This window comes from Columba livia, chromosome 6, assembly GCF_036013475.1.
Source record: "Columba livia isolate bColLiv1 breed racing homer chromosome 6, bColLiv1.pat.W.v2, whole genome shotgun sequence".
Lineage (NCBI taxonomy): Eukaryota > Metazoa > Chordata > Aves > Columbiformes > Columbidae > Columba > Columba livia.
Window position 1 is genome coordinate 5,806,454 of NC_088607.1, and position 19,064 is coordinate 5,825,517.

Consider the following 19,064-nt stretch of genomic DNA (forward strand, 5'->3'; position numbering starts at 1 on the left):
ATGGTGCCAACTAATAACACTACAAATGTAAATATATTATATCAGTGGTAGATTCAAAGCAGGTTTCCATAATGAACTCTTAGAGCTACCTGCTCTTGGTCACCTGTACCCTTCTTATCTTTTTGTAGAATGAACAGTAAAAAGACCTTAACCTCATGGTGGCTTCATGTCACAACTCTGACCCAAATTTTTACTAATATTCCTACTAAAGATAAACATTTTATTTTTCATACTTACATCTGTCTTTAAATACGTATCCAGCAAGCCTCACATCTTTGCCATTAGTTATCAAACAAGTCACGCCATTGTGTACACACAAGCAGTACAACAGCTTGAAAACTTACTCTGTTCCTTACTTAGGATGGATAAATACTGAGTCGTCTTTGATCTTTAAAATCTTTTAAAGATAAAACTATTTTTACATCAGTTAGGGCTAGAAGTGTCTCAGTAGCAGCTTCAACCCCAAAAGAGCAAAGGAAATAAAACCTTGGCATACAAAACAGAATTATTTCAAAGGACACAATCTGCGAGTCATGACAGTTATATAAATAAGACACCGTAACAAAGGTTCTTGTGCTAAAAAGACTTTTGTACCACAATATCATAAAAAAACTGGAAGCAGCCGATATGCATCCTTGATCAGCAAGCACAGATAGATACAGTTCAAATATTCAGTTCAAAGCAATTTTCACCCCAATTGCATCAGTGTGTTACTGCTTATACATAGCAAAGATACTGCGAGGGTAGATTACTCAGCAGGCAGCTTTCTTAAGCATCATTAACAATGAAACAAGACACTGACATTGCTTGCTACAATGTCTCCTAGAAGGATTATAGTAGGAATTAAAATCTTACTTGACTTCACAGGAATGGATGCTTAACTCTTTGTGTAAGAGTCCACTTGTCAGATGGAACACCAGGACAGAGCCATTACTTGTACCTATAAAAGTAATTTAAAAAAAAATAATATATATAGACCTGTTTTAATCTTCTCTTACGTACTTCAATGAAAATATGGGATTGACAGCTTTTTCTATTTTTTTTTCCACCTGCAACTATTTTATTTTACAATTTTAGAAAAAGTATTTTGATTTCGGGCGCTTAGATCCCAAATACTAAACCTTCCAAAGTTTCACTGCAGCCACTGAAATCCATTTGGATCAAGACATTTTCCTGAGCCTATTTGTAGAGCCTGCAGAGAATCCTTTCATTCTTTTTGCATTCCCACAAGACTCCCTGTTGCAGGAGAAATTAATGTTTCTTTTTGTTTTGATTATTCAAGAAGAGTAAATGCCTCAAGGAAGAGCATTAATTGTCATCCACCAATAATCCCAGGGGAGAATCACGGGTAGACTTTACCAAATCATTAAAGCAATTCTGCTTTCTCATCCCTGAAATAACAGCCTCTTGCAAATTACAAATCAATAACTTAGCAGCTATTAGCTTCAATTACATCAAAATCCTTCTGAAACACTCAAAGTGACTATTTTCTATAAGATTCTGGGAAGACTTTATTGATCTTCTTTCTTTTTACTCGTGTCACCTTTATTAAATGCAACAGTGGATACCTAAGGAGCCACTCAGGTGTGCTAAGTCTAGAACACTCCAGACCTTTCTGTACATGCACTTTATAGCTACCTATTAATTTCCTAATCTTTATATTTCACCTGTTTGAGCAGCTACAGCTTATGTAAACTGAAAAGCTACATTTTAGTAGTATCACATCATGTAATGATAGCTTTTACAGCACAAATATTGATGATACTTTTAGGTCAGTAATAACAGAAGTATTAGGAGAACTGCACACAAACATGCATCATTACTGCAATGAAATGTTCTTTTTAAGCTCCTGCATAAAATTCACCTCTGCATTAGCCCCTGTCCATCCAGAAACCTGAGAAGGTTCTACAGCACAGGCAACCTTAAAAACAATGAAAATCTCCCAAGTCTGATGGGCACAGTCTTGACTGGGCAGCCCAGAACTGAGGGATATATTAAATATACCAAGAGGACATTTGAACCATTAAAATCTGGAGGTCTGATTTTACAACCTCCTGCAATCTCTACATTACAGCATCTCTGTGTGTACCATCTCAGTGCACTGACTGCAGAGAAAGACAGAAACCTGTACGGATACTCTGTGAAATCCCTCCTGTGAGCTGAAAGATCAGGCCGGAAAAATCAGATTTAAAAAGGGAGAACTCATAAAGGGAGTTCATAAATCAGGTGCTCAGAGGTAACTATTCCAATATCTAGATGAGTTTAATTATATTTGTAGTAAGACAGAATAGATTTATTCAGGAAAAATAAAGAAGTTTAAGTGTATTTTTAGGTACTTACAGCAGAACAAAGGCACAGTCATTTATTTATTCTAGGAACACAGTGCTGCCGACGTCCGTATTTATTTATGTTTAGAATTACGTGAGAGCAGCATGTAAAACACTAAGTGTATCAACAGACCAATATCATAATAAATTAAATGATAAATACAAACTTGCCAATATATTTCAATTGTTTAGGTAGCATTACTTAAACCAAAGGCAGGAAAAAGAGAATCCAAGGACTATCATGGATGCAAACTAATACAAGGATCGCTATTTCTGCATTAGTAACTATATTTGTATTTAATCTAGAACACACTATTTTCAGAGCAACGAATAAACTATTCAAGACACTTACCAACAGCAAGGATGGGCTCATACTGTTTAATATTTTTTGTTGTAAGAGGTGGGCACATGCGGATGGCAAACGGAGGCAAAGGAAGGCCTGAAAGGAGCCCAGTCAGCAGAAATTTGAGGTGCACTTCTTGCAGAAAAGAACCTCTTAATTGTTCTTCTCCAGCAACTGTGCCTTGTCCTGCTTAAAAATTAAAGCTCTTGTTAGCATTCGGTTTTCATCTGAGGTGCTAGGGAAAGTTATCAGACACAGGAGTTTAAAAAATAAAACACATAAATTAACTACCATTTCTATTAGCAATGTTTATTTAAAGAGGCACTGCCTCCAGTTGAACTCTGTATGTTAAAACTTTTAGAAGACTGCACTACAGATAATTTCTCCAATACAAACCTTCTTTCCTAACACTACAAAGGCAAAAAAACAAACAAAGGAAGGAAGAGGAAGAAAAGAAAGTGCAACCATTTAATTATTCTTCCAGAATTCAGGGGTAGTTTGTGTTCATCTGTTTAAGATTACTTTTAGAAAATGAAGGCTACTTGGCCAAATTCCATTTAAAATTACTTTTTTCCCTCCAAGACAATGAGCTTCTAACACTGGTCCTCAATATCAAATTAATCTTTGTGAGAATTTGATCATTTCTTTAGCAAACAGGAATTCTCTTCTTTCAGAATTACTACTTAAGCTGCACATCAAACACTTCTAACATATGTAGTTCCCAAGGAAGCTGAGATGTAGAACGATTCAAAAATTCTAGAAACGAGTAGCAGTAACACTAGGGAAAGAAATTCTTACCAATCATGTTGTCTAACGAGAGGTCTGGAAGTTTATTTTGGAATGTTCCTACAGGAATTCCACAGAATGAGACAGGGGAATACAGAGGTGATGCACCTGAACTGCTGTAAAAGAAATGAAAACAAGTTCCTAACACAAACTGGATCACCTGTTGACTTAGGTCCTCACATTTGTATTTCCCCCAGGTTGTTCTTTCAGTATTCCTACCATTTATTATTTGCAAAATATTTTGAGAAGATTATTCCCAACATCAACTTCACAAACAACTCAACCAGCTGATAATGCACACAAAACCGTACACAATTTAAAATAACTTTCATCCTCTTTACAGAGACATTTGTACAAAACAGACAGATGTAGCCCTTGTTCTAAAGTGTACCTAAGCATTGGACAGAAGCTTGTAAATATATTGCATATTAATATGTAGAACTATGGTAATGTATACAGCTAAGGAACCAACATAGGTATTTTGACATTTAAGAACAGATTTCCAAACTAGGGGACTGTTTTTTGTTCACCTATACAAATTTTTTATATAGGTGCCAGATAACAAAACCCGTAACTGAAGCAAAGCCTTTCACTAAACACATGAACCATGATTGTCTCTGCATATACAAAGCCACAATAGAAACTTTCAGCATTACCAATGTTCACAGTCTTGTGAAATATCCATGCATCAGGTTTTTGTGTTGGTTTTTTGACATCTAAAAGGGACTAAAAGGGACTCAAACAGCCCCACAGCCTTGGCAACCAAGTCTTGCAGGGCTGAGGACAGGGCTGTGCTATAAGCAAAGAGCACAAATCCAGGAAGACCAAGAGCTAATGAAGGAAAACTCCTTCAAAATCCATTAAAGACACTGTGCCAACTAGAAACAGGCTTTACTTTTCAGTACAATCCAAGCATATCCAGAATCCTCTATGCTCAGTGGTTCTTATATTATTACGGTTTTCCTGGTTACATAATGACGATAAAATTCAATGTTTTAGAAATGAACCTAAGAATCCAAGAAGTAAAACCGAGCAACATATGGATCATAAACAGCTCTCTTGGATACACATCACAAAGAATTCACCTAACAATATTTTTGAGAAGAATAAAAACATTATATCACTGATTAACACCAAAAGCATCTATGTTGAAAATCTGTTACTTCCGACATATCAAAGTGTACTAAGTATTCTGTACTTCTTTTCTGGCAGCAATTTATTTTATTCAATAGTACTACTTTAAAGGTTTACTGCAGCAGAATGGCCTTAACACACTGAATGTTTCAAGAACTATATTACTTTATACAGTGCTTTCAGAGACTGCTCAAAACCTAAAACTCTGAAGGCTTTGTATATAAAAATATTGTTCATACCACCTGCTGTGCAGCTTTATATTGCTGTGTCAAATTCACACAGTCTAGCAGAAAACCTTCCCCCTACTAAAAGCAAAAAGTAAAGTCTATTCCAGACTCATTTCGAAGTCCTTTCAGGCGACTGAAAGTGAAGGATTCATTCCTGAGGAAAATGCTATAGCCTGAAGAAAGCCAAAAGAAAATCACGTTTTCTCTCAAACTAATGTAAATATTCACTCCTCTCTTGTGTTTCCTTATTCCAAGCATTTAGTATGGAATTATTTTTTTAAATACAGTAAATACAGGTCCTTCACCTCCCCAAAGCAAGAGAACCAATCTATTTGGATGATATATTTTGTTCTTCTTCCTTTGATTCATACACTATCATACACGCAAAGGACATCACTGTTGCTTTTAGAATATAATAAAATACCACACACCACCTGTAAATGTAACAGATGGAATTTTTGATAAGAAAAATAAATCCCATTACCTGTTACGCACATTTCTGCCAGAAACACTGGATTTTAATTCCCAGATCATTACCCTGCCATCACTGACTATGAGAGCTGCAGAGTTCTCATTCACCGGGCAACACACCATGCTGAAGGGTCGAACGGTTTTTGTGACTCTGATGGCATCACACTGACTTCTTAAATCATAAATCAGCTCCTGAACTGGGTCTGGATCTGTAACATCAATGTCCCACAGAGAAAAAGTAATCATCATGGAAAACATACAATGTGATCTATCAACAGAGGTAAATTTGCAGAATGGCTGAGCCCTTTGGCTGAAATCCATATCTTTCTGTGCAACAATTAGGAAAAATAATGGGAAAAATATATACTGCTGATCTTGCTGTATGCAAGGCAGCTTTGAAAAGTTCTTCAAAATGTAACTTTGCCTTGAAAATATCTTATTCTACATGAATCTTGCAAAATCTAAAAAAAAAATACTGTGTCATTTCTGGGCAGAAAGTGCATCTGAATTAAACAGGGGTTCAGGGGTCACTTTTCCCCCTGGTGAGCTAAATGTCTTTTCATCCTCTAGAACTCATCAAAACACAACCATCAGTGGATCAAGAACGTACATACGATCTTCGTAAACTGTAGCAAGGATAGAAACCAATCGAATTTTCCTCACCTGTAGGAAAGGCACACCTGTTCTCTCAATTGCAATCACACCCACTGTCTGATTCACTTCCAAGTCAAGAATCAAAATTTCTCTGGGATACAATAACAGCAATCCAAACCTGTTTGGTTTACTGGTAAACCTGACACATGTAGCTCACTAGAAGCTACCAAACTGCCAAAACCAAAGTAAACAAAACAAACTCCAACAACAACAACAACAAAACGTATTGACATTTACAGAACAATGTTTTCCCTTTTTTTTCTAGTCTCCACCATTATATTTAAAAGGCTATTCTTAGTAATATTTCATTTAAAAGGCTTAATAATTTAGATTTTAATCTAAATCTAAACCCATGCCTTAGTTCTAACATCACTTCTAACTGAACAAATGGTTTCCAATACCTTGTGTTTCCTGAAAAAGATGTTTCTTCTTGAAGATAAAAAGAGCAAACTAAAAATCTGTTACCTAAAACTTTCTTGTATATGTGACTGCTGAAACACTTCATAATTTAAGTATTATTTAGTGATGAAAGGATCTTCAGGATATTTTGTTTTGCACTAAATTTCAGGGAAGTTAAAAACAATTTGGGGAGAATTTAGCATTTATTTAAATTTAAATAGAACATAAAAGAAAAAAAACCTAGAAGGCCTGTCATTCACATTCCTGTATGAGGCATAATGGTTAATACTGGTACCAAAGTATTAATTAAAATGCCTCAAAGTTCATTTCTGGACATTTTTGACACAAAACTTACCTGGCTCTTCATTTGGAGTTCCAGTTATACTGCAGTTAGATCTGCGAACTCTTAAAGTTATACAACCATTTTCATGGAGACAAAATAACCCATCACGCTGAAAACAAGGAATTACCTAGGTAAAGAGATACCATGTTATATTGTGTTATCAAAATGTTACCCTTTGCAAATGAACATATAATTTCTAATGTATAAGCAAGTCACTAAAAATGTTACTATTTATGCAACACTTCAGTGAATTCTTTAGCTACAGGACTTGTGACTAAAGAAGTCCATCAGTTTGAGAAATTCATTCAAAGTTTTTAACTGATGGGTTTTTTTAAACATTGATGTATTCATAGATATTCTTTTTAGCTATTACTTTTTAATTAAAAAAAGAAAACAAAAGAAAAACGAAGTACACACACAACACCACCACCACCACCACACTTTCTTTATTGGTTTCAGAATTGACGATTCCAAGAGAATAAAGTTGCTTCAATAAGACGTCAGACTAGACTTAGGTGTCTAATTAAGCAGAGGCAGATGCTCAGGGAACAAGTATTAAACTTGTGTGTAAGCAGCTTAACCACCAGAGAACAAAATGTCCTTTTTCCACAGCACTTTTTCCACACCGGTAACTTTTGCAACACCACAAAATGAAGCAGGTTTCCTGCAGACTTCAGAAAACTGAATTAAACAGGGGTTCAGGGGTCACTTTTCCCCCTGGTGAGCTAAATGTCTTTTCATCCTCTAGAACTCATCAAAACACAACCATCAGTGGATCAAGAACGTACATACGATCTTCGTAAACTGTAGCAAGGATAGAAACCAATCGAATTTTCCTTACCTGTAGGAAAGGCACACCTGTTCTCTCAATTGCAATCACACCCACTGTCTGATTCACTTCCAAGTCAAGAATCAAAATTTCTCTGGGATACAATAACAGCATGTAGTTTCTTTTGGAAGGCAAATATGACAACTGAAGACAGTCGTTGAGTGTCACAGATTCAGCACTGCAAAAACATCAGATATAAACTTTAATCAAGTTCGGTATCAACAAATACTTCAAGTTCAAAATAAAATTAACGGCATAAATTTTCCTCGCAGCTGCATTTTTTTTGAGTATTCCCTATTTTCATCACTGGGGAACTGTAAATTTCCATTTAATTGCTACAGCAGTGCAAAGCATCACTGACCTTTCAAAGACACGTAGGCTGTTGACTACTATCTAAATCGGATTATAGAGTAATTTCTAAAATAATATGTAATTCAAATGGAACAAGGGTGATTCTTGCACATCTCAAATACAAAGCAATTCAATTATGAACAGTGCTAGCTGCCATGACATTTACTGGTATTCATGGGAAATTACCCTTGGTATTCATGGGAAATTACCCTTAAACATACTACTTACTTCACTATTTAGATTATTATGTATTATTACTTTATTTTGAAATGAACAGAACTAGCCTATCAAATACACCAGTCTATAAAGTCAAAGAAAGTAGCAAAGACCAGGAATGTTCATCATTTTGTTGATTGTTAACAGGAGACTGGCTGCAATGTAACGAGGTTCATTAGGTACATGCAATTCAATTAACTGTATTTAAGCCACATTGAAGAAAATCAGCCTCATACTGTGTCCAGAAATCTCTGAACTGATTTAATGTATCATCCTTTTGAGGGGTTTTGTTTAGTTTTATCTACCACACACTAACCTCCCCTTACACTCATTCCTTGCCTCAGGAGGATTATTCACCTTTTCCCTGCAATCACTCACCTAACAATCTCCTCTTTCCTCAAAATTTCCCTAAACTAATATAAACTAATAGAAAACTGCTATATTTTTTTCTTCTCCTTTTCCCATTCTACTCTTTTTGGATGGAAAAGGAGGAAGAGAAAACTCTCATACTCTTAGTCATATACATATACAACTTAAAATACAAACAGGACAATGCAGAAAAATGGTATTTTTGCTGATCTGCTGGCATTACAGAGCATACATGAAGCTGCAGTAGCGTATGTACTATCTCAGTGTTCACAAATCTAGAGTTCTGTCCAATGCAGCACAAATGAGGCATTATGGAACACAAAATTACAAAATCATGCCTTTTAAGTTCATACAAAAATCACAATTTCTTAAATAATTACCAGAGGAAGCGTCATCAAGTCTGCTCCCCAGATTGCAATTTAAACACCTTATTTAAACAGAGTGTGAATCTCATATCTGCACTGAATTCTGGTGTCAAGTGCTACCTGATAATACAGTCTGATTAGTTTGTTCTCAAATTCGCCAGACATTCAAGTATATTGTTACTATTTAAACAGGAAGTAGAAAACAAAAAAAAATGACATCACCCAAAAGAAAGTGGTGCAGAGAATTTCCAAAGAAAAAAAAAATAATCTCAAAATGCAACAACTTTAGTTTTAAAAGGTCAGAAAATAGCCAAATGTATAAATTCTAATTTTATTCACACACTATTAACTTCAAGTATGCCTCCTACTGTACTATCACATCCAACATCAGAATGACAACTGTTCTCAGGTCTCAGTGCTTCCAGAATTTCTATTCTCTTATTACATCCCTTCTCATTCCACAACTGAACTGAATGACCTTAGCTCATTTTCTCTTTTTGTTGTTGCTTCTGAATTAACACCTGCATGAGAACACTATGTCATTAACTTCTATAAAACCTGCCGGGATGATAACGCTGTTTTTATGAACAGAACAGGATGAATGACTGTTGGTGTTACATCCCTACACACTCTCCTCATATAGGACACCCAACCACCTGCTTACCACAATGAATTGTCTTTTTTAAAACTAATTACCTTATAGACTTTAATTATATCTATAAAATATACAGGTATACAAAACATTATCTGAGAATAAATATTTGCAACTTGCCTTGGTTTTTCATTGCTGATTAAGATTTTTACTTTATCAAGGGCCTTTTTGGCCCCTGTAGCAGCAGCCAACTTGTTGTGAGAAGGACTGGAATGGGGACTAGAGATGTAAACTTTCTTCCCTGAGCTGGCAGGAGCTTTGGAAGGAGAGAAGTCGGAGATGAACACTATTCCTTCACTGGTGAGCACTGCACCAAGAAAAACAACTTTCATTAGAGCAAAATACAAACTGAGATTTGACTGGGGTATTCTCTTTTAATGAAATTTTGGTGAGGAGAAAGGCTAATAACTTTATTAATACTTTACTAGGTAAAAAACTCATAATTCTAGACAACAGGCACCTTCTACTGAAAAAGCCACAGATGGTCCTTTACAATTAATTATATCCACAAAACCGAATTTTTCAAAATTAAGTCAATACTAAGAAAATACTGTGGGAATCACTGGCAGAAACCTCTTGTTTCTTCAGTATAGTTCTTCTCTCTCATCAACTATTTTTCTTTAAGCTTCACAATGCAAATAGAATGCAGGGTCACCCAGGTTGGCTATATCACCATTTTTTGTTCTCACGCAGAGCATGGCTCAAAGAATCATTAACTCACATTATTTATGTTGCAGCATAAAGGTTCAGCTAAGCTGTAAAGATGTAGCTAAGACTTCACCAAAAAAGTTATTTTCTTAGTTTGAATGATACGGAAACTGCACTGTCTCATTATAGATCAGGAGCAATAAAGCTGAATTAAAGACTAAAATGGTGACTCTCTTATTTCTCTCAGTTTCTTTCTGATAAAATGTCAATAAATCTGCACTACATCCCCCTTGACATTTGAATTACTTCTGAAACTGACGCTCACACTCCATTCTTCTAAAAAAATCCTTTCTGTCAAAAATACCATTTATTCTTGTTCTCCTCATTTCACTGGATTCTCCCTCAGCATCCATCCCTTTATAGCTTTTTATGTCAGTTTAACAAGGCTCTCTATGCTTGGTTTCCTCCAGCTCCTTATCTGCTGTCTCAACCATCTATTTTCAGATCTCTAACTTTGCTACTCATGCCTACTTTTCCCCTTCCCTCACGCAATGGCATCTTGCTTTACAAAATTCCACATTGACCAGAGACTCTCTTGTCTTTATGTTGAGACTTCTTGGCATTAACAACATCATTGTTTTCAATCCATTACTTTAATCTCAATTTCAACATTCATGCCACACAATTTTATACATGCAAACTTACAAGCTAAGCGTGATGGATCAAAGGGGTCAAATGAAAACGACAGAATATTTTCAGCGTAACTTTTCTTCCAAAGTTTGGTGCCTGTGTCTGCATTCCACAGTACAATATAGTTGGGCGGATGAACAGCAAGCAGCAAATCTCTAGAAGCATCTTGATTCCACAACCACTGCATGTCTGTCAAAAGAAAAAGAGAAGAATAAACAGTGAAATTAATTTTTGGAAAAAGTTTGTTCTGTTTTAAAGCTATTTTACTTCTGTAATATGGCACTTTCTTGGTAACAACACATTTCTAAAGAGTTCTAAAAATTCAGTTCCTCTTACAATCCAAATTTATGTCTTTAACAAGCAGCAATACACTGGGTTACATGTGTCCACACAGGTGCACACAACCCACATCGGATCTGAACAAGCCAAATCTTTTCATCCAGTGAATTCCTACCCGAAACAACTGCCCGTTTTGTACAGAACAAGTGCAGAATCCAAATGAAAAGAACCATACAACATCCCAATCAGTATCTGAGATGACACCAATACAGAACCCCAAATTAAAATTTGGGAGAGTTATCAATATGGGACCTGGAAACCGATGTCTTCTCCACTTCAAATACTTTTTAACACCAGTCTGAAGTTCAAGAGTAAAATGAAACTGACTGTAACACACAATCAAGAAAACAATTTCAGTACTTATATGCTCCAGTCAGTCTGAAGAGTTACGGCTGCTAACCATAACAGCTGGGCATCATTTAAACATTCCAGATAAATGGACACCGAAGACTATGTTTTCTGTCCATAGGAACTGAGGGACGCCTCAGTCAGGAGGAAGGAGCTGTATTAGAGCCACCAATGTGCTTCATGGGGCAGGTTGAAAAAACAGAATGGGTCAGGCAATGGGTGAAATGTCCCCAGTCCAGCTCCTGGTGCTTGCTGCATGACCTCACCAAACCACAGCTTCTCTACAGCGTGTTTATATGTATCAAGATGTCAAAAAAACTTCCTTCCTCAGCCATTCGTGTGTTTTACCCATTCAGCCTTTTCAGAGCCGATAAGTGTTACTCACTGGATTTCAGAGGGAAAAAAATCCAGCCATGTATGTCCTAATTAGTTACACTGTAAGTTAACAAATGGTTAATTCCTCCCCAGAACATTGCAGAGTTTAGATCCTAAACCATTATCCTACAAAGCTCTTGCAGTAACACCCAGAGAACCAGCAGCTCACCCTGGTGCTCCATCTCTGTATTCACACCATTTTCTACAGGCTTGTAAAGAACAGCCAGAGGCCTCAGGAACAGATGGAAAGGAGAAGAAACTGCTTTTGTCAGAGGTTATTGCTGAATCAAATCGGGGACTGAGGACAGAACAGGATTTTAATTGTTGCTTATTAACTTGTTTTCTTGCCCAGCAGACCGAGAAAACTTCATTAGGTCTGAAAACCTGGAGAAACCTTCACATGGCGTGGTCAAAACCCCACCAAACATTCAGTGAATCAGTGTCAGGAGTAAATAAAATGCAATTTACAACACACACACAAAAAAGGAAATGAAACTAATGTAATTATCTGCAGCCAGTAGAACAAATTTTCAGTGTCCCACTGTCAGACTTACCATATTGTATCTACTTTTGCAGGCTTCGCAAAAAATAATAATAAAAACCAAACAACCCAATATGGCCTTTCATATAATAGAATTCAAAATAAGAAATAGGTATAACACAAGCCTCATCACAAGTTTTTATAAAATAGTACAAATAAAGTATAAATTATTCGTAGACACTCATCATGGCAGTTTCTTGGCGCGGGGTTAGGGGGGAGCAATCTAAATTTTACTTCAGAAATAATGTGTAGACACATTGCTAGTGTGGACAACAGTAACAATTAACAGAAGTCCAGAACACGCAGCAGCAGATGTAGATGCTGCTGTATTTGCAGCGTTATCCCTCCCAGCTGATTCTGAAAGACCAGTCAGATGCTGGACGCAGCCTCCTGGCCCCATCAGCCCTGCAAGCAGAGCAGCCCCTGGTCAGCTCTGTCAGCAGGGGTTCCACCAGACACAAAAGTGGTTACCATATGTAATTAGAACCCAAAAAAAACAAGTTTCACAACAGTAGGAGATACTACTATCAACCACAAACTGCACCAGTCGAAGCAATAGTAAAAATCATATTGAGCGTGTGATATAACAAGGACAAGACTCCATCTTTTGATTCCCTGTTCTGAGTTGGAAGCACTATCTTAACTTTTTCACTGATGAAGTACAAGTTGCTAACTAATGAAAGGGAGCATTTGATAGATGACACCTTACTAACTGATGAGCATATAAAGAAGCAGGGAAAACTACATTTAATTATTCCTTTCCAATCTATTCTCTGAATTGTGTTATACCTGGCCAGTGGCTAGGTTTTCCATTCTCTATCCTTCATCAGACCAATTAGGACAGCACTTACCTCTGTGCCAGGCTTCTAGACATTTCTGCCTCCAGCACAAGCAAACATCAATCCTCTATAGCTTACAACACCATAAATGCATAGCTCATTTCTCCAGGCTTGCTTGTTTATTTGTTTGGTGGGGTGTTGGTTGGTTAGTTTTTGCTTTTGTTTTTTTGGTTGGTTGGTTTGTTTCAGGCACTTTTATTTGGTTTTGTATGTTTGTTTGGGTTTTGGTTTGTTGGTTGGTTTTCTGTTATTGTTTGTTTTTCTTGTTTTTATTACCCCCAGAAGTTTGTGAAATGAATGAATGAGACCAAGATTTTTCTTTTTCTGGTAATGGGATAAAGAATCTTCAAACAACCAGCTGTCCAGAACTGTTTGGGTAGTTTTGGGGGTATTTTTCAGACCCTCCCAGTGGCACTGGGCCACCACCCACAGAACAAAATCAAAAGCAGCAAACACCACCACTAAACTATCTTCTCAAATGACAGCTAAAAGCAGTTAGTTACACCATCTCAAAACCTCCTATTTCTCTTGACTGTTAGTGTTAATCCTTGCCATTTACATCTACTTAGTTACACTAGAAACCTAAATCAAATGTGTCATATGTTTCAAGACTTCATATTACTAACTCCAACTATATGCAAAACCTACTTAATTTACAGCTGTCTTTTACACTAAAATTTGCACAGGCACTTTTCACATCTTAATGGAAGTACTATACCACTACAGATGGCATTAGCCCTCAAGTGCAATGCAAACTGCACTACTCTACCAATTCAAAAGCAGGAGGATGTACTTGACACTGTAAATATTACTATTTCAATCAATCATATCAATAAAAGTAGATTGTAACTTTTTGGCTGATTTGGAAAATACTACCATAATAAATTAAATCTCACAGCATCCACTGGGAGACAGCAAGTCATGCTTACACAGAAAATGAGTAGATAAACACAGAGAAAGCTACTAAAGTTCAACAGTGGAAATGAGTAGAGTTTGCAAAACCTAGATGATGGATTTGTAATGAAGCTCCACATAGTAACTTCCATGCACTACTATTACCTTGAATTGGTTTTGCATGTTCTTGTATTTCACAACGAGCTGTTCCTGTTGCCACATCCCACACAATTATTTTTCCAGTAGCATCAGCAGAAGCTAAACGCAAAGAATACGGAGAGCCAATATTGTGATGGTAATTTTCTTTGGCCCATTTAACCTGAAGATACAGAAGAAAAGTGGTCAAAGGAGGCAAACATAGGGCACCATAATTCATATCTTTCAGTAGGATAAACAAATAATAAATAACTCAAAAAAAAAGAATATTAATAGTTAATATTAATGGGATCTATGTAACCATACCTTCAAGCTACCATCAGTTGTGCAAATTTAAAGTATGTTGCAACTGTGCTGCATAACTGTATGGCTGATATTTTCAAATTACTTAAATCAACAATCCTTGTTGCTAAAAGTAACTATAAATATATGCTATGTATATAAAACTTTTACTCAAATATTTAGAAGAAACTAAATGGCAATGTTCAAGCTTCTGTAGGCAACCACAAACCTATAACCACTGATTTCCAAACAAATGGAAGTTGAAAATTTACCATCCAACTTTCATATACATCCTAAACCATGTCATTTCCCTAATCTGTCAAATATATTGTGGTATTGGGAAGGAAGGTTAGTTTCATCTATGTGTTGTCTCATATCGAGCTATTCTTGGCATTTGTTATCTTTTTCATCCTTTTCAGCATGTTGCCAGCACTGATTTCCACACTTTCTGGTTTAGGACTTCAAGCTGCAGAGTCTTGTAAATCAGCAATACTTAGAATAATTCTGTCTCTCGAAATTTGAAACATTCTGCCTACACGTCTCCAAAGATTATAAAGAGATAATACCGACTCCTTATCTATTTAATATGGACTTGTTTTGCTATCTGCTTTACAGGTAAACTCCTTCTCCTAAGAGAGATTGAAGACACTAACACAATAAAGAAACCTCAATGCTAAGCTAATGGGAATTTACCCACTACAAAAATGACACTGTAGCTGTGCCCTGTCCCAGGACCTGGCAGAGAAGGGGTGAGGCCAAAGACACTTTTTGCAGATATTGAAAGCGAGACATTAAAAAATAGACATACAATTAACATTAGGCACTACTAACTCTGCAACACCAATTAATTTATAGCAGCATTCAGAGGACTGCAGCCACCTTTTGTGCTGCCCCTCTCAGAGGTGTGACCAGATGCATCTCAAGAGCCCAGCTGAATAAATTAAACAAATATTACATGCACAGCAAGCAAGCTTCAAAGAGCTCTAGCTATAAAGCCAAAGTGTGTTTCTAACTGAATAACAAAGAATTCTTGCGAGACTTTCCTCTACCTGCAAATTTCAGTGTTGTAATTCCTGCTTCCCTGCTGTTCATAAAAAATTACCCATTAGGACACCTGCAGGTAGCTACGTCGCTATTAAAAAAAAAAAGTAATTATAGAAATCTGCAAAGCTGTTTCTTCCTCAGTTAAATATGTATTGCTCTGAAGCAAATTCCAAGTCTGGAAAGCATCACTTCCCAAGGGAGGAGCTGTCAGCAAGTTATGAACAACAGAAAGGCGACCTTTACACCATTGCTCTCAAGCAGAGCTCCTGAGGGTCTCTACCACCCATTGTAGTCACACCGCTCCAACAAAGTCCCTACACACAAACTGATCCTCTGCTAAAATAATGCTGACTGTATTGGTCGCTGCCTCTCTAAGAACAAGAAGTGTAGTTTGTGGGGTTTTTTGTTTGGTTGGTTTATTTTTTCATTTTCACAACCTATCTCACCCGATTAAAATAATTTTATTATCACTGTTTATTAACATACCAGAACAGGCACAAATCTAACTTCAATCCTCTCATTCAAAGAATTGTTCTGAAACTAGATTTTCTTTCATAGAAGTACTTTTTCTATTCCTCTTTGTAGAGATAATCAGATATAATCCACTCCATGCAAAGTTATCAGACTCCCACAAACACCATATGAACATACGTACAGCTCCACACTCAAAGAAATGATGTATCAAAGAAATACATCTTGTTCCACACTTGACCCAAAGTCAAACTCTCTGCAATTTCAAGTCATTGACCTTCAAAGGAAAGTACAGGTACCTTACACTTAAGCTTAAATTTTAGCCATTTTTTACCACTAAAATAAAAGTTTGGTTTTGTCTGCTGTCGTTCCTTTTCTATAGGTAAGAAGAGAAGGAAAAACTTAAAAGTAACTTCCTAGTTGAGTGGTGCACTGGTTACCATCACAACGGGAAAGATCAGCAAGGGCATCAGCAAAAAAGATTCATTTGATATTTTGTAATGTTCCTTTGAAATTATGTCACGCCAAGAGCCTTCTCAGAAACATTTTTGTGCATTCTATAACACTACCAAATGTTTCTATATATCTAAAGGTATAACTATCAACCACAGCTCAAAATTCAGCATGTATAGTTTGACTTAGCTGTAAAAGAGATCAAGTAAACTATGGGTATTTTACAACAGATTTTACAGGAAAATCAAGTGCAATATAATTTCAAGTATTTATGGTGATTTAGAAAAATAATATATACACCAGAGTTGAGTAATATACCTTAAAACACATACAACTCACCTTGACAACACTAGCTTTGTGTCTTTCCAAAACCTGTAAAGTCTGAGCAGTATTGGCATCAACTATCAGCACAAGAGAATGACATCCATATGCAATCAAACCTTGCCAGCCCCTAGAAAAGCATATATTTTCATAAAAAAATAAACACTTTACATCAAGAATTAGGCTTTTTTTTTGGTAAATTGAATGCACGCTACAAGACACAAACATCAAACAGCAAAAATAACTTAAAACATAAAATGCAAAAGCATTATAAAGTGCCATTGCTTTATTGTGTGCTGAACCACCTGCTGATAGAACTCTAAGCCACTGCAAAGTACCTCTGTGTCTGTCTATAAAAATCATCATCTCTAAATTTAAGACATCACATAAGAATTTATGAAGAACATTCCCAAATTTTATACATAAGCATGCAGGTAAGCAATATATTTGCAATTATATAACTGCATTTTTGGAGACAAAAAGGGAGGATGTGAACAATTATTAGCATTGAAAATCTGCTGAGGCCTGTCTGACTTCAGAAGAGGTTAACGTGGCCACCAATGACAATTATAAAGCTATGGTGAACACCAAGCAAGTGAGAATAGTCAAAGGAGAAAAACTATGTTTAAAATTAAGAACTTCAGAGAACTTCAGTGTTCACTGCTTTGCAAGCTGACAAACCTAAATGCCATGATTTTACAAAATGACTTGGTTCAGTTCATTCATTTTCTCTCCCTAAGATTTAGCAGTATTAGGGTAACACTTTATAGCACAGCTGGGCGAACCCATCGTTCAGAGCAACGAATACAAAACCAAGTAAACATACTGGTTTCGTACATCAAGTCTCAAAATTAAGAGAAATAGAAGCCAGAAGAAGCTGCTCTGATCCCTACAGCTGGTTGCACCACCAAGATCTCTGCCCAGAGATCAAACCTCACTGCCAGGAGGGCCCGTCCCACGCTCATCTCTGGCCATGGCTCTGTTCTTGCTGGAGAGCAGCAACCACAGCAGGACCCTGCTGTTAGGACATTTAAAACCCGCCAGGACACAATCCTGCATGATCTGCTCTGGCGACCCTGCGTTAGCAGGTGGGTTGGACTGGGTGATCTCCAGAGGTCCCTTCAACCCCAACCGCTCTGTGGTTCTATTAAGAAAGGGGAGAGGACGAGGGCTCCAGCAGCCTGCACACTGCCCAGCAGAGGAGGGTTTGTTTGCCTCAGACACACCACCACAGCGTGTCCATGTGCAGGAACCCCAGGAGGTGCAGGTGCCAAACTCTTCTCTTCAGTGACCAATGACAGAACCCGAGGGAATGGCAGGAAGATGTGCCAGGGGAAGTTTAGGTTGGACATGAGGAAAAGCTTCTTCACCCAGAGGGTGCTGAACACTGGAGCAGGCTCCCCAGGGAGGTGTCACAGCCCCAACATGACAGTGTTCAAGAACAGACTGGACAACGTCCAAAGACACATGGCATGAATTTTGGGGTTGTCTGTGCAGAGACAAGAGTTGGACTCGATGATCCTTGTGGGTCCCTTCCAACCCAGGACATTCTGGGATTCTATGAAAAACACAGGAGCCCGGAGCGGGAGGAGCCAGACCCGGGGAGAGAAGCTTCAACCCGCGGCTGAGGCGAAGGAGCCGCGGGGCTGTCCGGGGGACACCGCGGCGAGAAGCCCGGGACCCCTCAGCCGCCCCCTTCCCTCCCGAACCCGGCAGTCGCCCCCGCTGTCCCGCCGCCCGGCCCCTCACCAGTCCGCCGCCCCCTTGTTCGGCGCGCTCAGGGCGCCCGTCAGGGTCCGCGCCGGCAGCTTGATGTTCACGGTGAAGCGCTGCATGGCGAGGCCGGGGAGCGCCGGGCCCGGCGGGGCGACCCGAGCAGCCGCTGCCCGACCGCGTCCCGGCCCTGCCCAGAGCCGCCGCGCAGGAAACGCCGCCTCGGCGGTGCCGCTGGTCCGTCCCGCCGGGCTCCGCCGGGGCCCCGCGGCTCGGGAACGGCAGTTCCGGAGGCGGCTACGCCCGCCGCCGCCCCACGGGCTGCGCTGAGCCGGGGCGGCCGCGCTGCCCCGGGCTGGGGCTGTCAGTGCTGTGTCTGCCCGCTTCCAACACCTCAGGCACCGGGCCGGGTGTCTGGTGTCCACCCAGGCCCATGGTCCTTCCGCCAACCCCAGAACAGGCCCCCGGGTCTGGGGACACGGGT

The 19,064-nt window shown here is 38.3% G+C and overlaps 1 protein-coding gene across 7 annotated transcripts in view; it reads right to left on the reverse strand.

Annotated features, from left to right (window-relative positions):
* The window catches only part of WDR11 (WD repeat domain 11), a 44,934-nt gene extending 26,099 nt beyond the window's left edge, over window positions 1-18,835 (reverse strand). For 2 of the 7 annotated variants that reach the window (XM_065066867.1, XM_065066866.1), the window contains exons 1-11: window positions 18,617-18,835; window positions 16,886-16,997; window positions 14,306-14,459; window positions 10,820-10,993; window positions 9,587-9,773; window positions 7,526-7,691; window positions 6,697-6,811; window positions 5,302-5,497; window positions 3,469-3,569; window positions 2,680-2,856; window positions 856-940 (exon numbers count right to left, since the gene is read on the reverse strand). In XM_065066867.1, the coding sequence (XP_064922939.1) occupies window positions 856-940; window positions 2,680-2,856; window positions 3,469-3,569; window positions 5,302-5,497; window positions 6,697-6,811; window positions 7,526-7,691; window positions 9,587-9,773; window positions 10,820-10,993; window positions 14,306-14,459; window positions 16,886-16,997; window positions 18,617-18,702 (1,553 nt within the window). In that variant the 5' untranslated portion in view covers window positions 18,703-18,835. Of the gene's footprint in view, window positions 1-855; window positions 941-2,679; window positions 2,860-3,468; window positions 3,573-5,301; window positions 5,498-6,696; window positions 6,812-7,525; window positions 7,692-9,586; window positions 9,774-10,819; window positions 10,994-14,305; window positions 14,460-16,885; window positions 16,998-18,616 lie in introns of all 7 variants that reach the window. The other 5 variants (XM_065066864.1, XM_065066865.1, XM_065066862.1 and 2 more) reach the window with 5 other exon arrangements.
* Between the last annotated feature and the right edge of the window lie 229 nt (window positions 18,836-19,064).